General features: G+C 44.3%; 1 protein-coding gene across 2 annotated transcripts in view; it reads right to left on the bottom strand.

Moving 5' to 3' along the window:
• Positions 1–24326, bottom strand: part of dnmbp (dynamin binding protein) — a 116159-nt gene that overhangs the window by 33108 nt on the left and 58725 nt on the right. The window contains exons 7-8 of one of the 2 annotated variants that reach the window (XM_080454512.1): positions 23442–23706; positions 22379–22691 (exon numbers count right to left, since the gene is read on the bottom strand). In XM_080454512.1, the coding sequence (XP_080310638.1) occupies positions 22379–22691; positions 23442–23706 (578 nt within the window). Of the gene's footprint in view, positions 1–12002; positions 14034–22378; positions 22692–23441; positions 23707–24326 lie in introns of those variants that run through there. The other variant, XM_080454513.1, reaches the window with a different exon arrangement.

Here is a 24326-nt window from a genome sequence, read left to right as displayed (position 1 = left end):
GTAACGCTAGTAGTGAAGGGTGAAGGGGGGGTGCTCTTCATATCAAGCCAAGTTCTGTAGTGCTGGGAGTGACTTTGGTCAAATGAGCGCACAGGGGGAGAGTGTGTGTGTGTGTGTGTGTGTGTGTGTGTGTGTGTGTGTGTGTGTGTGTGTGTGTGTGTGTGTGTGTGTGTGTGTGTGTGTGTGTGTGTGTGTGTGTGTGTGTGTGTGTGTGTGTGTGTGTGTGTGTGTGTGTGTGTGTGTGTGTGTGTGTGAGAGAGAGAGAGAGAGAGAGAGAGAGAATGCAAGCCAAGATATTAACCACTTAAGACCTACTGTATACACATATATACTGCATATTTTAACTTTTGAAAATTGAAATACCATCAACCATTAAAACATGTTTTGACTTATACTTTTTTTTGACAATTGTAAATGTGTTAATTTTGACATGCCCAAAACAGGGAGGCCAGGTTGAAAGAGGTTAATGCATTACCGTATGTTTATATCTATGCTGTTGCTCGTGAGGAAGTGAGAAACGCCAGCTCTAGTATCAGTATCTCTGAGACACTTAAAAGCCAATACAATTCAAACCTCTGTCCCTAACAGAGAAAACCACAGCATTAAATGAATATAGCGATTGAGGGCTCACACTAACGCACATTAACTTGCCCAAAACTCCAAAAACGATTATTTTTAAACCCATAGAGCAAACTGTAACATTCACATGTAGCTGTCGTACTGAACAACACAACGCCATGTCGCATCACAGGCCTTTTTCACTGGGGTTTCATTAGACCATAATGTCGCCTTTTGTCAACATTTGTGCCGTTCACAGCTGGACTGGGTCAAAAGGTCGAAAGGTCAGTTTCATATTGAGACGAGGACTCTCCCTGGGTTAAATGACCTCTTAACCGTCATTAAAGGTCAAAGGGCATATAGGGTCACATTCCGGATCCCTTGCAGGATCTCTAGACAAACTTCATGTTGCTGTTGTGTGTACCTTACCCTGCACAACCATCACACTAAACCCACGAGAAGAATCACACTTCATGTGCTGTTGTGTGTACCTTACCCTGCACAACCATCACACTAAACCCAGGACACAGAGGTCATTCTACCAGGGACTCCTTGGATGAGCGATAGACACTTGTCTCACATTTAAATCCTGGAGCACGGCTGTCACGATTACAAATTCAAGTTGTTAATTGTCACTCAAATAATTGCGATTAATGATTTAATTGTGTGTTTGGCGTTGGACACTGGAACATATGAAGCCTTTTAGGCTTCGTAATCAAAAATTGCACAGGGCAGATATGACAAATAACTGAAATTATTGAGATATTTAATAATTTTATACATGTAAAAATAGCAGAAATAGCTGATCTACAAGCTTACAACGCGTCACTGACGCGTTGTAAGCTTGTAGATCAGCTATTTCTGCTTTTTTTTTATATTTGAAAAGGTGTGAACATTTTTCAACATGGAAACGATTATGACGATTATGCAAAAATAACGGCGATTATCTCAAATAATTGCGATTAGATGATTATGTAATAATAAACTTACAGAATGCAGCAGTAACTTATAGGAACTCGGATGCTAGCGATTGACCTAGATATGGCTACCTACCATGCAGACATATCTTGGTCACTTGCTCTCATATTTTTGTTACTACGGTTTGTTTTTCTTGACCACAATCTAAACATATTATGCTAGGTTCAGTGTTTACCTGGTATCCTGTAGTTACAATGCACATATTGCTATTTCGATATTGTTTAGACTGATGCTAGATTCTTGAGGCCTAAACTGTCTCTCTACATCTATGTATGTAATTACCTTGCTTATCGTAAGCCGCCCCGGATAAGAGCGTCCGCTAAATGCCTAAATTGGAAATTGTATTGTAAACTTTTTTTTTGTATGGACTGTTTGCAGCTGCACAAAGCTACCGCCTCATTGATGAGGATTCCATTAGCGGGATGGAATGCAAATGGTCGCAGGTCTGTGAAGGTTATAGGCCTTCTTTAATAAGACGCTCCATCTCTTCTCATCTCCATGATGAAGGAGACGTCTCATTTGCTCAAGAGGCCATCTGCTTTGCATATGTACATGGACATGAACCGCGATCCGAACGCCATTCATTGAATACCCTATTCAGCCAAAAGCCTTGGGAGACTCCTTCCAAGACTTCTACTCCGGCAGAGCACAATAGGTGTGTGTGAGTGTGTGTGTGTGTGTGTGTGTGTGTGTGTGTGTGTGTGTGTGTGTGTGTGTGCGTGTGTGTGTGTGTGAGCGTGTGCTTGTGCGTGTGCATGTGCGTGTGTGTGTCAGGTGCTGTAATTATGTGCAGTGATGCACCAAACAAGTAATGAAACCACTGAAATCTAGACTCACTGCTTCAAGGAAGAGTTCTAAACATAAAATTAATATACAAGCAATATGAATTAGTAGTATATTATTTGAATAATGTTTTGTATTGTGAATTTGGAGAAATCTCTACTGAAGCTGATCCTCATGAAAAAAAAAGGTTTTTGATGAGGTACTGCTCAAATAGTTGAAACCACTTTTTTAATCTGCACTATGGTCACTGTTCATTGGAAGCTTGTTAACATGCAGATATGCTAATAGATATGAGCGGTATCAGCTAGCCAGTATCTGTTGACCGCCTACTTCTGGCGCCCTTGCTCTGACCACACCCATCGTCAAACTCAGCCTTCGTTGTGATATGAACTACACACCTGTAAAAGTTGTGTGGCTTTATCTTGCACGGTTGTGACACTATCGTGGTGACAATATCTGTCCACAGACATACAGTAGTACGTACAGTAGGCCTAAACAGCACACAGACTCATACAGTATGGTGCAAACAAACAGCCACGCTGACAACAGCTGTTCACAAAACAGCCTTTAAAGTAAGTCAGTAATTCACCACTTAAGCCCTATTGTCAAAAGTTGTCAAACATTTTTCAAAAATAGCCGATCTACAAGCTCACAAGGCGCCACATTGCGAAGCGTTGTGAGCTTGCAGATCGGCTATTTCTGAAGATCGTTTGACAAGGTTTACCTACAATGACCAAAATAAGGACGACGGGTTGAAAGGGGTTAATTGTCAATGGAGCAACTCTAAAAAGTGTCACCTGATGAAATCATAACTTAACTCATTCACTGCCACTGGCGTAATAAACGTAATTATTCCTGTTTACCAATACTGCCACTGACGTAAAAAAAAGTAATTTAAATGTTTTCATTTTTTTTTTTTTTATTAAAATTTGACCCAAAGACCAAGGAGATATGATTTTTCGAAGATCTAGACTCCTATACACTTCCTTGTTAACTTAAAACTTAAAAATTCTGTATCTCGGCTCCTGAGTACTTTTTTTTTTTTTTTTCAATGAAAAATCTCTGGCAGTGGGAAAACGCGGCCAGAAATAATTCAGGCAGTGAATGAGTTAAGGTCTTAAATGCTTTTCAAGCTTATGGAGACAGTCAATTTTGTCTTTTTAGAATAGATATTTGTCACACAGTAACTGTCGTATACAGTGGACTTTCCCTTTAAGAGTTAAAACAACCATTGCAGACCTACTTCTCTACATAAATTAACATTATAATTTGATAATATAATTTCATATCATTGCCTCTATATCATTTCTGTATAGTGCCTCACCATGGGAAAACCTATTCACCAGAGTGGTTTGGGTTCATTGCGCTGCCTGCAACAGTTGTACTGTGTGTTCTGTCGAGACAAGTTGAGCACGGCCATAGAGCCAGTTCTGCCTCCGGGCAGAATGACTTGTTATTACTGCTAAATCAAAGTTAACTCATTCCCTGCCTAGAACGACTAAAACGACTTTTGTCCTTTAAGCCCCCTCTGCCAAGAACGACTAAAACGACTTTTAATTTTTTCAAAAAAAAAAAAAATCTTTTTTTTTTTTTTTTTTTTTTTTCTTATTTATTTATTTATTTTTTAACCCAAAGACCAAGGAGATATGATTTGTTGAAGATCTAGACTCCCATCCACTTCCTTGTTAACTTAAAACTTAAACATTTTGTATCTCGGCTCCTGAGTACTTTTTTTTTTTAATTAAAAATCTCTGGCAGTGGGCAAACGCAAAAAAATAAAGTTCTGGCAGTGAATGAGTTAATACAAGTCAGCATTGCTGTATTTTGTGAAACTCTACCCACATGAAAACCCTTGTGTCCTTATTCTGGGGCACACATTCAGCCAAAGTAGCAAGCTCACAAGTGAGTAAATCTGCTAGATTCAGCGAAGGGATTTGGTCGCGGAATTCATATTTACGTGTCTTCTGCAGACAGAAGACACATGGAAATGTGAATTCCACGACCGGGATGGTTTACCAGGCTAGGTATTTGGTGAAGAGGGGGGAAAACATCTGCTGACCGAGTATTGGGCCCTGAGGAACTCCGGTCATAGAAGTATTGGCTTTAAGTGTTTAAACAATAATACCGTTATTGACAATATGGTACTGCAATACGTTTTATTTTTTGACAGTCATGTTTTCATAACCTTTCCAAACACGACACAAGGAGTGTGGCTTCCATGAGGCCGATGAAACGATAACGCACCAAAAACAGCCTCTATATTTATTAGTTTGCGTGCCGCACGTCAACGCAACAATAACCAAGGGATGTATAACACGTTTCCATGTCCTGTTGTTCAACACCCAACTTTTTTCATTGTTTAAGACAATGGTTCTATGGCTCAATCTGACATGAACTGAAGTCAGAGATGCAATCTATTACAAACCACTTTCAACCTGGCCTTGGGCATGCTATTATAAATGAAGATTCCCCCCCCCCCCGCTTGTAGATCAGTCGTACAACAACAAAGTATCACACAAAAAAAGTGGAGTAGTGGGGTTCCCAGGGAGGCAATTTTATTTATTTTTTTTGAGACACATACCACTTATAGCCTCTATTGCGGCCTGACAGCGAGTCACAGGTTCGATTCCCGAGCCCGCAACCTTTGCTGGGTGTCACTCCCCGTCTCTCTCTCCCTGTTCTCTCTCACTCTTCATTGTACTATCCAATAAAGGCAGAAAAGCCCTAAAAATATCTTTTTTTTAACCCATTAAGACCGGGAACGCATCTGTGTCACTTAAGATTTCTTTGGCTATTCAAAAATAGCAGATCTACAAGCTCATAGCGCACTATGAGCTTGTAGATCTGCTATTTTAGAAAAATCTTGAAAATGTGTGCAAAATAATCTTTGAATATATATATATATTTTTAAACAAACATTTGTAACTCAAATGTTTGCTTCTGGGGGTCCCTGGAAGAAAATATTTTGAGATGGGGGTCCGCGGCCAAATACATATCATTTTGGGGGTCCTTGACATGAAAGCGTTTGAGAACCACTGCTACAGTATAAAGGCAGAAAAGCCTGAAAAAAATATATTTTTTTTAAAAGCAAAAAACAACTGAGTTGGGAAACCACTGCAGCAATGACTCACTCATTGCTGCCTGAGAAAGAAATGTGTTGCTGAGTAGTCTGTAAGATTTTAAGCCAATTGTTTGTTTGCCTAAAAAAAAGAGCTGTTTGAAGGCATTATAACTATTATTTTGCATTGTACAGTAGTCTAACTCCTCAATTGTATTTTCTGTACAAAGCAATCCAAAAACAGGGCTCAAGTGGTTAAATACGACAACATTCCTCCACAGAAGGTGTCCTTTGTCTGTGGCTGCTGGCAGCCATCAGAACACTGCGCCACACACACACACACACACACACACACACACACACACACACACACACACACACACACACACACACACACACACACACACACACACACACACACACACACACACACACACACACACACACCTCTATGGGTCGTGACTCAACTCGGTGGAGTAGAAACACTGGTTTAAAGGGCATGTGTGTTCTATCCATCTCTGCCTCAAAAACATCTGATAAGTTAAATCAAGTGTGTGACTCAGCAACACACCTGAAACCTGAGTTCTGTCAGGCTTCCTGCTGCCACGGGGTTCCAGTTCCCACAATGCAACGGCACATGCAGATGCTTTGTGTACACCTACAGCTGTTGTTGGTCACGCTTTTGTTTTGTTTTTACACTTAATTTATCCAGGGGATGTTCACTGAGCATGAATTGCCATCTTTTTCTGACTTGCTTGTTTTTTCTTGACCACAATATTATATTAAAAAAAACACAACAATATCACTCTGCATCAGTGGTGGAAAAAGTACTCACATTTCTTACTTCAGTAAAAGTATCAATACTGCATTGTAGAAATATGCTAGTACAAGTAAAAGTCCGGAATTCAAAATGTACTTGAGTAAAAGTACAAAAGTATTGGTATCAAAATGTACTTGAAGTACCAAAAGTAAAAGTACTAAAATGTTTGAAAATAGCAGATCTACAAGCTCACAACGCGTCGTGAGCTTGTAGATCTGCTATTTTCAAATAGCCTAGGTATAAAATAGGGCTGAAGTGGTTAATGTATGTTTAATAATATAATAATTTATATCTGCAAAATAACTGGTAACTAAAGTTGTCAAATAATTGTTGTAGAGCAAAAGTACTATATTGGCCTTTGAGAAGTAGTGGAGTAGAAGTAAAAGTAGTGAAATACTCCAGTAAAGTAAAAAATACCTCAAAACTGCACTTAAGTACAGTACTTGAGTACATGTAATTAGTTACTTTCCACCACTGGTTGTTGGTCACACTTTTGTTTTGTTTTTACACTTCATTTATCCAGGGGATGTTCACTGAGCATGAAAGTTCCTTTTTCTTACTTGCTTGTTTTTTCTTGACCACAATGTTTTTAAAAAAACACTACAATGTCCCTCTGCATTTGATGTATGTGTTTACCTTGCTTACTGTAAGTAACTCTGGATATAAGCCAAATGCTTATGGGAACCTTTCACCCACTAGTGCACTCCTCTAACCTTTAAGACGCCTTGTAAAAGGCAGGTGTTTGCGTACAACTCCAGGTGTTGTTGGTCAGTTTTTATAAATAAGAAACTAGTGACAACTACTCCACTATAATACCATTGCTCTATATACACACAAAAATGCCTTGAAAAGTACTTATTGTCTTATTTATCTACAGATAATAATATACTCTCGATGGCAAAACAAAACGATAAACTAGCAGCATGTCAAAGGTGGAGTGATGTGTTTCCCACGCTCCTAGTTATCTAGTAGTGATAACATCAAGTTCTTCATAAACGTAGAGGTAACATGATGCTAACAGAACACCTGCAGTGTGTGTGTGTGTGTGTGTGTGTGTGTGTGTGTGTGTGTGTGTGTGTGTGTGTGTGTGTGTGTGTGTGTGTGTGTGTGTGTGGGGGGGGGGGGGGACTGCAGTAATATGATGTCCAGTTTTTTGGGACAAACATTGACTATTATCTCAAATCTCATTAACTACTAACAACCTGGCATCCCTTTTTTGCTATAAGCTAACATTACAAAAGAAAAGAGAAAATAGAAGATCTACAAGCTTACACGTGACACATTGTGAGCTTGTAGATCTGCTATTTTTTGGCACACGCTCTCTACCCATTCAGCTATGGTACAGACCCAAGTAGGCAAGTACAGAGCCAATTAAAGTACATTTTTACAAAGTCCTACAGGGTTTCAGTAGTTAAGCGTGTTGGAGTGTGGCTTTGGGGGGGGGTTTGGGGGGGTCGATGGGTTGTCTGGCGTCTGGTACAGATGTCAACAACATTGTGACCTACATTTGACTGCTCAAAGCCTTAACATCCTTGGTAAGATTTCTGAACAGCCTGGTTGGTTTGAAGCCTGACCAGTGACCACCCACCGGCTGCGCGCGTGCGTGTGTGTGTGTGTGTGTGTGTGTGTGTGTGTGTGTGTGTGTGTGTGTGTGTGTGTGTGTGTGTGTGTGTGTGTGTGTGTGTGTGTGTGTGTGTGTGTGTGTGTGTGTGCCCACCCACCCATGACACGGGGATTAGAGGTCTTTGCAGAACCCATGCTTGGACAACAACAGTCACAAGACAAGTGCACCTGCCCACAAACATACAGTACAGTACACCACGCATATACAGTACTGTACCTACAGTAGCACACTGGCTCTCATCGTGGGGTCTGAGGACCCTTAGGGGTCCCCCAGCTAAATGATTGATAGTTAGGAGGAACAGAACCCTTGTGGGTCTGTAACTCTGAGTGTACAAATGGAACCAAATTTTAATTTGTACACTCTCAGTGTTAAATTAAATTGGTTCCATTTGTACACTCTCAGTGTTAAATTAAATTGGTTCCATTTGTACACTCAGTGTTAAATTAAGACGGAGGATGTTACAGTGTAGATTGGGGTCCTAGAGATTAAAAAAAACACATCAAACTAGGGGTTGTGTTGAAATATCAGAATCACTGCAATAGCACGAACACAGCACTACTGAGACAGGGACAGCAGATTATACTGTAATATCTAGACTCGCCTATGTATCAATAACACACAACTTTGCTGTAAGAACAGAAGCATGTGCACACGTTTGCCTACAATAAGTTGACTCAGCACTATCCACAAAAAACTATAGTTATTGCAAGAATTGGCTTTAGAAATTTGATAGTCGGCCCGGACCTGGCCTAGGAGTCCGGGCACCTGGGCTCACAGGCGGCCTAGCAGCGCGCCACGGGTTTGAGTCCCGATCCCGACAGTCTTTGCTGCGTGTCTCTCCCCGTCTCTCTCCTGTCCATCTCTACTATGAAACTATAAATGGAGGCAGAGAAAGCCCCAAAAATATCTTCAGTCACAGACAATTATGTTTAATAGAGGAATGACGCTCGCTGTATAGATGCAGTCCGCCTGTCTTTTACAATCATCTCTTTTACAATCACAACGCTAACTCGATAAGCGGAGCGGCCCGAGTGCAATCAAACCGCCGCTCCGCGGAGCCCAGAGCCAATCAGAGGGCTCGTTGGCGCACAGAGTCCTGAGCTAGCCAAACCCCTTAACAGGATTAACGAGAAGACGTGCTAGCAGTCAGTGTGTCCGCCGTATGCGCTTGGATGGTTGTAAAAAAGAAATGGCATCCTCCCACGAGTAAAGCTTTCCTTAAGTCAATCCGTGCACGTAGACACACACACGCACACACCCACACGCACGTCTAGTCTATCAGTGTCAGAGTCAGGGAGGTGCTAGCTACAGCCTGGCACCAGACAGACCCCCTCCATGCTGACGCTAGGGATTAATATGTGGTCTCCCCCTCCTCAAATGGTGTGTGTGCGCGTGTGTGTGTATGTGTGTATGTGTGTGTGTGTGTGTGTGTGTGTGTAGGTAGCTAGGGGGAGGGGTTGTAGAGTTGAGGGCCACCACCTGCTTCTTCTCGGACACAATGAACTTTGGAAGGGAGTCTCTGAGACTGGCCCTCGTGGAGACACCACATAAACACACACGCACACGCACACACACGCTAGATAGAGTTGAGAGTTTTACCCAATAAGCCTGATAAACACATCATGCCCCTAACATTTCACACAGTAAAATCATGAGTGTTCATTTAACACTGTGTTAAGTGCAAGTTTAACCCTTTCAGGGTTAAATTAAAGCACTAGGAATATATAGGTTAATCTTATCTTTTGTGAGGTCTAATTTGAATGTGGTGGCACTTCCAGTTGAAATGTTAAGTTAACTAATATGGCAATAAGTTGTGTTCATTTTAGCAAATGAACACAACTCATTGCATCTCAAAATGTCTCAACACAAAACATTATAGTCTAATCAACCTTAAAAAAAATACAAAGGCTTCAAATTGTCTGTAGCATTTCTATGGCTGATCGGATACACACGCAGTAAAATCCTCATCGTTAATTTATCCATTTACTAACTCTGACAGTGTACAAATGTAACCAAATGGACCCGTTAGGGTCCATTTGGTTACATTTGAACACTCCGGGGTTTTAGTGTGCAAAGTAGAGATCTATTACAGGCAGAGTCCTTAGATGACACTTGATGACCGGGCTGCAGATTCTGAGCTGTCGAACATTCCTAAAAAAAAGTGACACTTTTGTTAAAAACGGTGCGACAACGTTTTTCAGCCAGCGAGGCGAACCGTCTGCATTTTTCACAAGACTGACGGAGTGTTCTTGGCTTTCTTTCTTCACACGGCCTTCGACTTGGCAAAAACGTGTGCAAGAAAAACACAGGGAGGGGAGAGAAAGCCGAGACGGAAAGAATGACAGAGACAACAAGAGAACTCGCACAACCTGTTGTTGCACTTCAGCCTGCAGTGCTGGGAGGCGATACTGAGATACATACACACACTCGTGCACACACACACAAACTATACTTGCGAGGACATTACCATTTTAGGATGCCGATTTTATGATCTGCAAGCTCGCTTGTAGATAAGCTAATTTCTGTGCATGACTCAGGCACACAATTAAGTTATAAATCAGGCATAACTCCCAACCCCAACCACTAAACCTAACCTAATGCCCTATATAACCCTAGTCTTTATTATCCTAATTGTAAGCGTCAGTGGTGGAAAAAGTACTAACATGTTTTACACAAGTTAACAAGTTAAAAGTACCAATACTGCAATATAGAAATACTCTGTTACAAGTAAAAGTCCAGAATTCAAAATGTACTTGAGTAAAAGTAAAAAAAAGGATTGGTATCAAAATGTACTTAAAGTAAAAGTACTCGTTATGCCCATTTCACAAGTTTTCAAATGTATAAAAATTCTTTGAAAATAGCAGATCCACAGGCTCTCTGAGCTTGTAGATCTGCTATTTTCAAATTGCCAAAGTTTAAATAAGGCTGAAGTGGTTTTGTAATAATAATAATCAAAATCTACAAAGTATAACTACTAACTAGTTTTCAAATAATTGTAGTGGATTAAACGTACAATATTTGCCTCTGAGATGTAGTGGAGGAGAAGTAAAGGTATTGCAAATTGTAAATACTCCAGTAAGGTCAAAGTACCTCACAATTGTACTTAAGTACATTACTTGAGTACATGTACTTAGTTACCTTCCACCACTGGTAAGTGTAACTCTAAAAATGTTTTTGTATGATCTTAAAACAAGCATTTCTCTTGTGTGGATCAAGGCAATTGTCTTCAAAATGTCTATTTCTCAAATTTGGCCCTCATACGTTTAGTAATACAAGTACACACACACACACACACACACACACACACACACACACACACACACACACACACACACACACACACACACACACACACACACACACACACACACACACACACACACACACACACACACACACACACACACACACACACACACACAGGTTGTGTCTGCCTCATGCCTAGAGAGTACCAAGTACCTCGCTAGTCAGCGCTTTTGAACCTTCCAGTGGGTATCGATTGGAGACACCCTTGGTACCACTGGAGGTCACTGGTAATTCAATATCACATATGAACACTGTAGGAGAGCAGAGGGTCTCCCTCTGTGTCTGATCCAATAAGCTCGTCAAATGGACTGCAACCTGTCTCTGCTGTAGTTAAGACCTCGGTGAAGTCACCGTTTAGCAACTTAAGCCCTGATATGCTTCGTCCCACGACAGATAGTAGGATAGTATAGATCTACAACGCTCATAACGCGTTGCATCATGCGCGTTGTGAGCTTGTAGATCTGCTGTTTTCTGCACATTTTGAAATAACATAAAAAACGGTTCTGAAAATTGTTGTGGAAATTTGCTCAAATTAGGGACGACAGGGTTTATGTGGTTAAACGTGATGACATTTCGCTGCCGATGGACAGTGGAAACAACAGCTGTGATCCTTTTTGCACCAAACAAACCCCACAACTCAAGACCTGTCATCCTCAGAGTCAGGGACAAAACAAGCATCACTGCCATGCATGATCTCTGTCGATGCCACATTCAGAGTGGCAGTGGCACACAGCAAAATCCTGTGTTAATTTAACTCTGAAAACGACCCTTACAGGTGTGTTTTAACACTCTCAAGAGTTCAATTAACACCCAGGATCTTGCTGTGCACACACACACACCTCCACTCACGTGACAGCAGCAGGGTTGGCGTTTACCTGGACTCTGCTTCCTGCCGGGCGAGGCGGGCGCCGACCTCCTGTAGAAGCTGTTACGATCCAGGGAGCCCACGTAGACGGGCTTGCGGCCCCGTCTGGGGCCCGTCCTGCTGGAGCTCGACTCGTAACCCCTTTCCGGGTCTTCGTCGCGGCCCTGCTCCTCGTAGGAGTGAATATCCCTGCATTGCAGCTCCTGGTTTTGCTCCTCCACCCACTCCTCGCAATGGGTCTTTCTCCCTTTGGCGGGGTGCCCCTCGTCGTACCGCGAGTCCTCCGCCGATATCGAGCGCACGTCCTGGTAGCGGTCCCGCGCCTCGCGGCGGTAGTATTCCTCTTCTCTGCGATCGCGGTGGTCCTCGTGCGCGGCGTCCGGGTCGTAGCGGTCCGCCGTTTTGTGGTCATTATATTGATCCTGCTCTGCGTACCTGTCCCTCCTATTCTGACTGTAATAATCGTCTTTCTTATAGTCAGAGCTCTCCTTGTCACTGTAGTACTGGTCCCGTTCCTTATGGCGGTCGTCGGGCCCGATGTCGCAACGCTCACGCTCTCGATGGTCCCTGTTCTCACGGTCGTAAGCCTCCCCGTCTCTGTAGCGGTCGTCTTCCCTGCGGTCGTACGCGTCTTCCGCACGGCGGTCGGAGCGATGGTCTGTAGAACGGCCCTCGTCGCGATACTGGTCCTTCTCTCTACAGCGGCTGGTCTCGTAATGGTCTCTATCCCTACGCTCGTCGTACCGGTGGTCTCTGTCCCGTTCGTCGTAGTAATCCTCCCTGTGGTCTTTATCCGTACGGTCGCGGGAGTCCCCGCGTTGGTCGCGGTACGGATCGCGTTTCCTGGTCTCGTGATATTGCTGCTCTTTGCGGTCGTAACGCTCGTCGTACTTCCTGTCAGGGCGATCCCGCTGGTCATTCCCGTCCCTGTGATCGCGCTGGTCCGAGTCGCTGCGGCCCTTGTGACCGTGGCGTTCGTAATCGCGCTGCTTTTCCCGACTCTCCCAGTAGTCCCGTGTGTTTTGGTCAAACCTGTCCCCATCTAACGGCTGGTACCTGTCCTGACCCCGGGGGTCATCACTGTAGTGCTGTGGTGGTTGTTGCTGTTGTTGTTGTTGTTGTTGTTGCTGTTGTAGTAGTTGTTGTTGATGATGTTGTTGTTGTTGCTGCTGTTGCTGTTGTAGTTGTTGTTGATGATGCTGTTGTTGTTGCTGTTGTTGTAGTTGTAGTTGTTGTTGATGATGTTGTTGTTGTTGTTGTTGTTGTGTCTCCCGGCTGTACTCCTGGATGTCCTCTGGACCTTGGTAGAAGCAATGTTTGCTTCTCTTCTGGGAAATCTTCAGCTCCAAGTAGCCGTCCTCCGAACCCGGGCGGAAGTAGCGGTCCCGGCTCAGAGGCCTGCTCTCCTTCGAAGCAAGCCTGTCACGGTCCTCGTACTCCCAGCTCGGTTGTTGTTGGCAGACGTTCGACCCCTGTCTAACCGGCGCCTGGTTCTGCCACTGCACCGGCCACTGAACCGGCGCCGGCTGCGCTCCCACAGCCACCATCATCGGCCCGCCGTGACCCGGAACCATCCCGGGGTGAACCGGCACCGGGTAGCCCTGAGGAGGAACCGGCCCGCCGGGAGGCGCCGCCATCATCACCGGTCCCTGCGGCCCGGCGACCAGCCCGTACCCTGGGTATCCAACCTGTTGCTGCAGTTGGACGTGGTGTATGTGTTGCAGCTGCTGGATGCGGGCCAGCCTCTCTCTCTCCTTGGCCCAGCCCGCGTCTCCCAGCTCCTCCACGCTCTTGCCTCTCCGTACCGGGACGGCGTTCCCATAGCTCCCATAGTCCACCGGTCCGAACCCGGCAGGCGGGGGGTGACCGAAAACCACTTGGCCCTTCATGTGGGCCCCCTCAGCGGTGTTAACAGCTCCTTATTCAAAGCGACTCTGAACTCTTGCATTCCGTAACAAGGCACTGGGGGGTGAGACTCCACCTGTCACACATATACTCTCTCTCCTGAAGTTGTTCTGCTTGTTTTTGTCTCTCTCTCTCTCTCAGCTGCTTGAACAGGACTGCCTGGCCCCCAACGCCTCCCAGCGCTGTGCTGCGACTCCCACCCCTCCCCCCTCCAAGCAGCCCGGCCAATCGAAGGAGGACGGGGGAAGGTCAGGGCGGGGGGGAGGAGGGGCCCCGCGTGGGTTAATGATTCAGTGGAGGAGTCACATGAGTGGAGGATTAAGCCCGGCCCGGGCCCCTCCCACCAGCGCAGGGGATTGGCTGCTGACACTTGTTTGCAGGAAAACAGGCTGCCTGAGGATTTCCTCCGACAGAGGAAGGACAGAAAGTGTGTTCACACACTCTGCCTTTGAGGTGAGACGCACTGGACAGTGGACACAGTGGACACTGATGCACCGGTGGCTTCCCTTTCCATGCAACTATCAACTTTCATTTTCCACAACATCCTAAATGTGTTCCCCTTTCACACTGTTCCACAAAACACTGCTGACTTTCCTGTCACACTTTATTTTACAGCTGTGTAGTAACTCCTTCTCACCTACTTGGAGGTTTAACATTCTCTTATTGTTGGTCACTAAACCTGAGCACCAGGATGGAGTTATCTCACTGATAAAATAAGCACTATATGAGAGAGAGGGAGAGAGCGAGAGAGAGAGAGAGAGAGAGAGAGAGAGAGAGAGAGAGAGAGAGAGAGAGAGAGAGAGAGAGAGAGAGAGAGACTTGAAGGAATTAAGGAAGAAAGAAAGAAAGAAGCAATAAATATAAAGAAACTGGTTATACTACGTGTACAGCAATAAATCAACAGGTTGATAAAGAGGGAAAGACAGACAGACAGACAGAGAGAGAGAGGAAGAAAGAAAGAAACAAACAAACAAAAAAACAAAGAAAGAAAGAAACAAACAAAGAAAGAAAGAAAGAAAGAAAGAAAGACAGAAAGACAGAAAGAAAGAAAGAAAGAAAGAAAGAAAAAAAGTAGTTTCTTTCTTCTTCTCACACACACATGAAACATGGTAAAGTATACTATGTGCACAGCTCAATAAATGCCCATATTGATAGAGAGGGACAGACAGACACACAGACACACAGTGTGTCCTGATTATGCACCAGTGTACAGAGGCTGGGGGAATAGTAGCCGCTGAGCCGCACAATGAGCTATTGTTGGAGGCCGTCCTCTCTCTCTGGAGAGGCCACTATCTTCTAGTGTGAGAAAATACTCTGGCCTATTCATAAAACCACAGGATTGGATATCTCTGCCCCCCCCCCTCCCTCAGTCCCCATCAAAGAATCTACTATTAAATGGACCAGGTTTAAAGCACCCCTATCCACACAGACACACATGTTTGCTGTCATTTTTAGATAAGTTTCAAATATGTTTGTTTGCGGTGTTAATTTCGTCAACTAAAACTATGACGAAAAATGTTCATCAACTGCCTCCAAAAATGAATAAAAACTAAGCTATGATGACTACTGTATGACTGTATATTTTGTCAACAAATAAAAACTAGACTAGAATGTGAGGGAGAGACTAGTGGAGAATAGATCCAGTAGAACTAGTCACTTGCTGGTTGTGCACAGGTTTTGCTATTTTCAGCTATTATATTCGGCACACAAGCATAAACTAGGCATTACAACGCCATCACGGCCCGCTAGAATACATTTTTGTCCACTAAATCAACTGTAGATTTGACTAAAATCTTATGATATTTAGTCAACTAAAACTAGACAAAAACTAACACATCTCAGATGACAAAAATATGAATAAAACTAGAAATGATAGTCAAAAGACTATTACTAAAACTAAAACATCTCAGATGACAAAAATATGAATAAAACTAAATGTCAAAATTAACAGCTTTTGTTTCAAATGTTTGCCCATGGCACACCGACTTCTGCATGATACGGAAGCCGTGTGTATAAAAATGTTACACATTGATTGTAATTGTGCAGAAAGGGAAGAAAAAGTGGATTTAATTGAAAGCAAGTGAGAGGGCACAGGACCGGAGAGAATGGAAGAAGTTTCATTAATGGCCTATGTCAGGGAATTTAAAGGCCTAAGTAAGTGATTAAGTGAGAGTGAATCAAATCCTCCTGGGCACGCGCACGCACACACACACACACACACACACACACACACACACACACACACACACAGACACACACACAGACACACACACACACACACACACACACACAATTTAGGAGAATTATCCAGTGCGAATTGCAGGTGTGAGATCAAGCCGAGTAAAGCGCAATATATACTCCTTCCGATGTCTGGCGTTCGGACAGCCTTTCCGAACTATAGTTCGGAATATCAGGAATTCTAGAGGCGCACGGATTCTGAAACCGCCCATCAGAAGTTCGGAATGACGTACATTTGTAGTTATATCACCTCCCTTTCCGTAGAAAAACTCTTAACGTCAGAAGGAGTATGCATTGCGCTTAAGCGTGAACCCTTGTCAACAGCCCACAGGGGTCAACAGGGTCAACCTTTACCAACAGTGCCAAATCAGGAAGGAAGATGAACCGATTATTGGTGCACCAAATGGAGTGAAGTGGATGTTAATGGATGGAATCGGTGAACAGATAGGAATAGATACGGCATAGCTTTGACTTTGTAATTACCTGTCGGTGGTCTACCTTCTACCAGTGTCACTGGAAAGAGACGTGGGACAAAACAAAACAATCACAAAACAAGTACAAGTAGAGATGTACCGATAACATTTTCTCCTTACCGATACCGATATCCACAACTTGGTTATCGGTCGATACAGAGTACCGATCCGATTGTGACAGTGTTTCTCAAAGTGGGGTCCAGGGACCTTCAGGGTTCCTCGATTGGGTTCCAAAGGGACCCTTACAGTGTGTGTAACTCTGAGAGTGTACAAATGGAACCAAATGGACCCTTACGGGTCCATTTGGTTCCATTTGTACACTCTCAGAGTTGTGGGGGTCCCACTGAGTTTCAGGCCCACTGATGTGGGAATAAATAAAAAAATCCATTAATAATAGTTAAAGTGCAGCTCCAAGTTAGTAAATAATAATGTAAATTGTACAGTGAGAATACAAAACAGTAGTGCAACATCAATTCAAAATATTACTATAAATGAAATCTCATCATGTGATAAATGGCATGGTATCCGAATGGCACTGACTGGCATACTCGCCTATACCGATAACAGCATTTTAGGCAGTATCGCCAGCTTTTCCGATACTGGTATCGGTATCGGAACAACTGTCAAGTACAAGTAAAACCACCTCTAGTGTTTAGGCCCTTAAAACCACGTGATTTTGTGTAGAGGGAAAAGGGTGGGGGCCAAGTACAGAGCCCCGGGATACCCCGGTTCAACATGATTCTACTACTGTGTGAGCATACTGTACATAGATCTGACTGACTAAATCATTGTCCTCTAAAAGCACTTTAATCAACCACATAACCACACAATCACTGTTAACCACTTGTGCCCTGTTTTATACTTTGTCGTTAAATGTTGTTATGCAAGAATAGCGAAAACAGCAGATCTACAAGTTCACAACCCCATCGCATTGTGAGCTTGTTCTACCATTTTTTTCAAATGTCTGCCTATAATGATATGACCAAAATAGAGACACACACACACACACACACACACACACACACACACACACACACACACACACACACACACACACACACACACACACACACACACACACACACACACACACACACACACACACACACACACACACACACACACACACACACACACACACACACACACACTCACTCACTCACTCACTCACTCACTCACTCACTCACTCACTGCATGAAAACATGTGCACATAATGTAAAGCTATACCATGGGTTGGAACCCATGTGTGAACACGACTTACGTAATTCGCTTTAATTATGAGCCTAGAACATCTCAGCTTTCAGTAGCTGGACATGACTGAAACTTGTCTGTGTGTGTCTGTCTGTGTGTGTGTGCGTGTGTGTGTGTGTGTGTGTGTGTGTGTGTGTGTGTTTGTGTGCGTGTGCGTGTGTGTCAATTAGCAGATCACAAGATGTTCACAGTAACTCTACAAGTTCTTCATTGAGAGACTAAATGCTTCAATCAATCCAGGACGGACAGTAGTGTTGTAGAAACCAGGTTTCAGACTGATCACAGCCCCATTGACATCCAGTAAAACATTATAGTTATACTGTTATACTTGGCATTATAGTTATATACATTAATTATAGTTATACTGTATATTTAAAAAAAAAAAAAAACTTAAGTGAAGAAACAAAGAGTGGAGGTAATGCGGTGGACTTTGGCCTACTGGCCAAGTGTGCAGTCAAAGTTTGGCACTGTTCACGCCAGTGGTTTGCGGGTTTACTGTAGCTCCATGCACACACACACACACACACACACAAAATGCAAATGCCTTATTTACTTTTACATAGCAGAGGGAGAGAGAGAAATTAATTAAAATATTTTTTTTGTTGTTTTTTACGAAACTACAATGACTTGCTTTTTATACTTCCCTTAGACACAGTGCATTTCAATAAGTAGTTCTTCCTTATATTTTAGTAAACATCATCATCACAGAAAGTACACAATAGAATACTCCAAAAAGTGTACACATAAGAGTCCATCTGGTTCTGTTGGTTCCCTCTTCAGAGAGTACTTGCTATGGAGGGTTGTGTTTGAACTGATCAGTGGTCAGCAGCAGTGTGAAGCCACTCCCTTGCCTTGTCACAATAAGCTACCATTGTCTCACACACTTCAAACTGAGGTACACACCCTAGTAATGCATGGAAAAACACTCACACGCTGTGTGTGTGTGTGTGTGTGTGTGCGTGCGTGCGTGCGTGCGTGCGTGCGTGCGTGCGTGCGTGCGTGCGTGCGTGCGTGCGTGCGTGCGTGCGTGCGTGCGTGCGTGCGTGCGTGCGTGCGTGCGTGCGTGCGTGCGTGCGTGCGTGCGTGCGTGCGTGCGTGCGTGTGTGTGTGTGTGTGTACGTGTGTACAGTAGGAATGCAACGAGATGTCGTTGATAAGCGTGACTGTTTGGTTTAGCTGGTATGCAGTTAGACGTGGATTCTATTGAGTTATGCGAGTATCAATAAGCTGGAGTTGGCTGAGAGTGACTAGAGCAGTTATGAATGTACTGGTGAAATCAGTAGTGAAACTCACTTTGAACCAGTGACATGGTGGAATGACTTGCCTTTGGAGCATGACTTTCACTGGAAAAGACAATTAATAATATTTGGAGTAGTAACTAAATGGAATATTATAAATAAAATGATAGATAGACCGCATTCATATTGAACTTTTCTAGTGTTCTGATTATTCAAAGTGTTTCACAATGTATGATTGATTGATGTACTTTATTTAGTAAGACATGAGAACAACAGTACATGGAAGTACAATTCACAATACAAGGTCTGCTAAACTGGATAACTCATAAAGCACTAAGCTTGTTTAAAATGAGTTCCCACGCACACAAATCATGATGATAAGAGACAGACAGATATACACACTACTATATAGAACGTCATACAATCAGCTTACAGGTTACTGGTATGAAACATAAGAAATATGTACCAGAAAAAAGTTTGGAGGGGGGGGGACCCACACATGTATTCGCACGCTACGCGCGCGCACGCACGCGCGCGCGCACGCACGCACGCACGCACGCACACACACACACACACACACACACACACACACACACACACACACACACACACACACACACACACACACACACACACACACACACACACACACACACACACACACACACACACACACACACACACACACACACACACACACACACACACACACACACACACACACACACACACACACACACACACACCACAGCAGTAAACCACAAGAGAAAGCACAGCCGTGTGTCTGCGTGTGTGCGTGTGATAAAGACACAGAGACACGTTATGTTTTTCTGTCAGTCAGTGAACACTGGGAAATCCTTGTCTTGATAAAATGCAGATCACATTAAGCCCTTATGTCTATTATTAGCACAGTGAAGAGCAAAACCAATATCACAAGAACAAAAGCACAAATGACAGATTATCATTATTTCAATAAGGGGCCAATAAGGGGGCCCCCTAGTGGGTCTAAGCTGACAGTGCATGTACAGCAGAATCACAACGTTTCAAAATGTCAAAAGTTCTTCTCCTTCGTACAATAAACTACACAATAATACAGAAATGGCTATGAGCTTGTAGATCAGACTGCTATTTTTGAATAGCCAAAGAAATCTAAAAATGACACACAGATGCGTTCCCGGTCTTAAAGGGTTAACATCAAACGTCGCATCCACAGTAAATGCATTCTTAGCATCCGTGTACAAGTGAAAACATACGGAACAAGCATCTAAATAAACAAACTACAGCATCAATCATTCTAAACCCAGAGAGCTCATGTCCGTTAGAGCGTTTGAAGCCTACCTGGTATTGCGTGATCCGCCCCGCTCCCCCGAACCTGTCCCAACAAGGTGGAGAGGCGCGACAGGGGCCGGGTCACGGCTCGCCACAAACGCACTTTGGGTCTCGTTCCAAAACGAACCATGTTTTTTTCATTCACGTACAGTACTGCACCGCAGCAACAAAAAAACAACCTGAACCAACGGGAAGCTACAGTACTGTATATCCTTCTGTCTGTCTCAACAAATGATGGAAGAAGAGGAAGGAGAGGAAGGAGAGAGGGAGAGACAGAGAGAGAGAGAGAGAGGATGGAAAAGCAGAGGCCCACACGTGCTCACAGATGAGCCTCCTCTCACTAGTATGTGTAGGAATGTAGCTCGTACCTATGTGCCACAAAGCTGGGTTGCCACGCACGCGTGCGCACACACACACACACACACACACACACACACACACACACACACACACACAAACGAGAACCAATTCACACATCGTTAGCCTTCACCGAGAACGACTTCCATCAAGACCGACATACCGAGTCCAGACCAGTAGTGTATGCAGCACATTGGGCTGTACTTCAACAATATTATTGTAATAATAATCATCTTTAACTGAGTTGTGCTTCATGTGGAGAGACTTGGGTGGCGAAGGATGAATTATATACTGTAACATCCTGTATGGGGTAAAGGGTCGGGGTTCAGACAATACCAATAACACCTGTCTGGCAAGTAAAGGGTGTGTGTGTGTGTGTGTGTGTGTGTGTGTGTGTGTGTGTGTGTGTGTGTGTGTGTGTGTGGGGTAAATAAATAAATGGTAAATGGTTCATTTACAGTATATAGCGTCTTTATCAAAGGAGCTTTATAGACAGACAACATGGACGCGACCGTGTGTTTCCTACCGGGTCATAGATAGCCCCGCCCACAGACCGGGCGAGCGCAGTCAGCGCACAGAAGTCAACGCGCAGAGGGCTGTGTTGTTGAAGGATAACGGACGTGTGCTCGCCGCTGGCACTGCCTATAATTTAATTATTTTTATTCTGTCCCCATCGGTACATAACTCGAACGACGCTGAGTCGGCTGTAGCGGCATTCGCAACGCTTGGCCTAGCGGCTCGCTCGGCGGTGCCTCTCGTTGCTCAAGCCCGCCAGAGACGGCGCGCCTCCGACATTGTAACTGCTTTCACAGAAAGGGGGGCGTCGCCAACTTACTGAGACTAGGTAGGAATCACCCGTGCACATCATGGACTGACTCATTCGAGACAGGCGTCATGAACAGACAGATCGGATATCATATACACTGTATTTAGGCGTAGATGTTGTGGATCTCCATATAGGGATATGAGTGCTTCGTCATGGCATCTTCAGGATGACCCAAGAGGACAACACTACAGTGGATCCTGAGTAGAGCAGACACAGGGGCGTCAACCTTGGTTCTCAAGGCAATTTTTCAAACATGATAACAGCACATAGTACATTATGAGGCCACATCAATGAGTCACTGTGGCAGGGGGGCGTGGTCTAGGTGCCGCCTGTGGGTGGGGTGACATGTCTGGCTCTGCCAGCTCACAGGCGCACCTGCAGCACATTGCGTTAGTTAACCCATTAACACCGGGAACCCATGTGTCATTTTCAGATTTATTTGGCCATTCAAAAATAGCAGATCTACAAGCTCATAGCGCGGCACCGAGTGCCGCGCTATGAGCTTGTAGATCTGCTAATTTTTTTTTATCGTGAAAATGTGTGCAAATCTTTCAATAAATATTTTCGTAAGCGAATATTTGTAAAATATTTAGTTCCAGGGACACCCAGAAGCAAGGATTTGAGTTACAAATGTTCGCTTGAAAAAAATATATATTAAAAGATGTGTCTATAAAGTGCAATGATGTGTACTATATGGGTCACCTGTGATGCTTCTTTGGGCTTCTGAGCCTCTTTTTTTAAGCACTGATCGTATAGCAATTTCTCTTACCTTGTATGTGCTGCTGCTCCAGGGCCAGCGTCTCCAGCGTGTAGGTGCAGAACTCCAGGTTCTCCATGGCCTGCTGGCGGGCCGTCTCGTCCTCCTCCTCCTCCAGCATGGCGCGCAGCTCCTCGGCCGTGTGCGCGTACGCCTCCATGTCGCGCTCCACCTCCCGCAGCCGCAGCAGGAGCTGGTACTCCTCCTCCTCCTCCTCCTCCCTCTCCACCCTCTGTCTCTCCAGCTCCATCTCCTGCTCCATGCGGTGCTCCGCGTCCAGCTGAGCGCAGATCTCCTGCTCCTGCAGCGCCGCGAGGTCGCCCACCTTAGAGCGAGAGATGCCCCACATGGATTAACACTAAATAAAATCTCACGACTGAACATTTTTGCATGACCAAGTCATAATGTGCAACAGTGTGAAAGGAGCCCCCCCCACCCACACTAGTGCTGATTCCTAAACAATTAACACAATATGTAAAATGATGATGCTTTAGTAATATTGTTCTTGCTGTTCTACATACTGCCAAGAAATCACTGTCTGTGAAGATGCTCTAATCTTAACACAATAACCGCCAAGAACGTAGTCCTACGGTCCGTTAAATCCAACTGTTAAGCGCCGAGACCGTAGCCCTACGGTCCGCGGTCTTTTCGCGCTAAAAATGTCCGGGTTCACTTTCGGATTTTTTTTGATCCACTTCCGTTTCCGGTTTGATGACCGGAAATAGAATTATTTGGGATCCGGTTTTGACGATCACGTCCGCCCTCGTTCTACAGACGAAACTGAAACTCAATTCTCTTCCTGTAGTTTTTTCTCCTCGCATTTCACTGTTTAACGTAATCCGCTCTAACTACAACATGGATGCCCCGTTTGACACGTGGATTTCACTGGGAGATACGTTGAGATGTCGCGGATGTAAACAGACCGTGTACGGCTCAATCTTAAGGATTTTAACAAGATCTATGGCGACATGAAAAAAACTAAAAAACAACAAAAACACCTTGGCACTGGTGAGTACATTATGAGATTAACCTCTGGCGGTCGATGTGTTAATAAAGTATTCAATAAAAAAAAAACCTCAGCTTCGCCAGCCTCGGCTTCCTCTGACTGGTCGTTGAGGTCGACGACGGTCCCTTCCGGGTGGTCGAGGGCGAGGTGCGCGGTGGGCTCCTCTGGCCCCTCGGGCGTGTAGAAGGCGGGGCTGGTGCGGCGCGGCTCGAGGGCCGCCGGTTGAAGGGCGGAGCTTTGCCTCAGGCAGGGCGGGGGCGGCCGAGGCGCCAGGCGGGCCGGTTTGTAAGGCGGACGGTGGGCGCCGGGACGGGGCGGAGGCGGCCGCAGGGTCCTAGAGAGATAGATAGATAGATAACAGCAGTTAAAGTACAGATACAGATTAAAAAAGAAGTACTGTAAGACAGTGGTTCTCAAAGTGGGGTCCGGGGACCCCCAGGGGTCCTTGAGGGGGTACCAGGAGGTCCGCAGCAAAAGTTTAGAAGGAAATACTAGTGGGCCTAATATAGCGCCCTGGGGCATCTGCTATTTTCAAAAAAAATCTTGAAAAAAGTTGACACATTTGGAATGTTTTTTAAACATCTTAAGAAAACAAATGTTATACGGGGGTCCCTGGCAAAAAACTATTTTCAGATGGGGGTCCGTGGCCAAATATGTATTAATTAGGGGGGTCCTTGACAGGAAAACATTTGAGAACCATGGCTGTAAATCCAATAGCCAGGAGAACAGCGTCACAAACACACCATCAGCAATAACGGACAGTATAGGACACCATACACAGAATACACTGTCTAAACTAAAGGTAACAGGGAGAGCGGGCACTAAGGAAGAGTGGGCACCTTGAAGTAAAATTGGCTATTTGGTCCAATATGTAAAAAAAGTAAATATTTGGAAAATGCTCTGAAGTAAAGTAAAGTATACACGATTAGAACATGCTTGAACGTTCGACAATTA

The sequence above is a fragment of the Gymnoscopelus braueri genome (genome assembly GCF_963280865.1).
Source record: "Gymnoscopelus braueri genome assembly, chromosome: 17".
Lineage (NCBI taxonomy): Eukaryota > Metazoa > Chordata > Actinopteri > Myctophiformes > Myctophidae > Gymnoscopelus > Gymnoscopelus braueri.
This window is presented reverse-complemented; position numbering and strand designations above follow the sequence as displayed.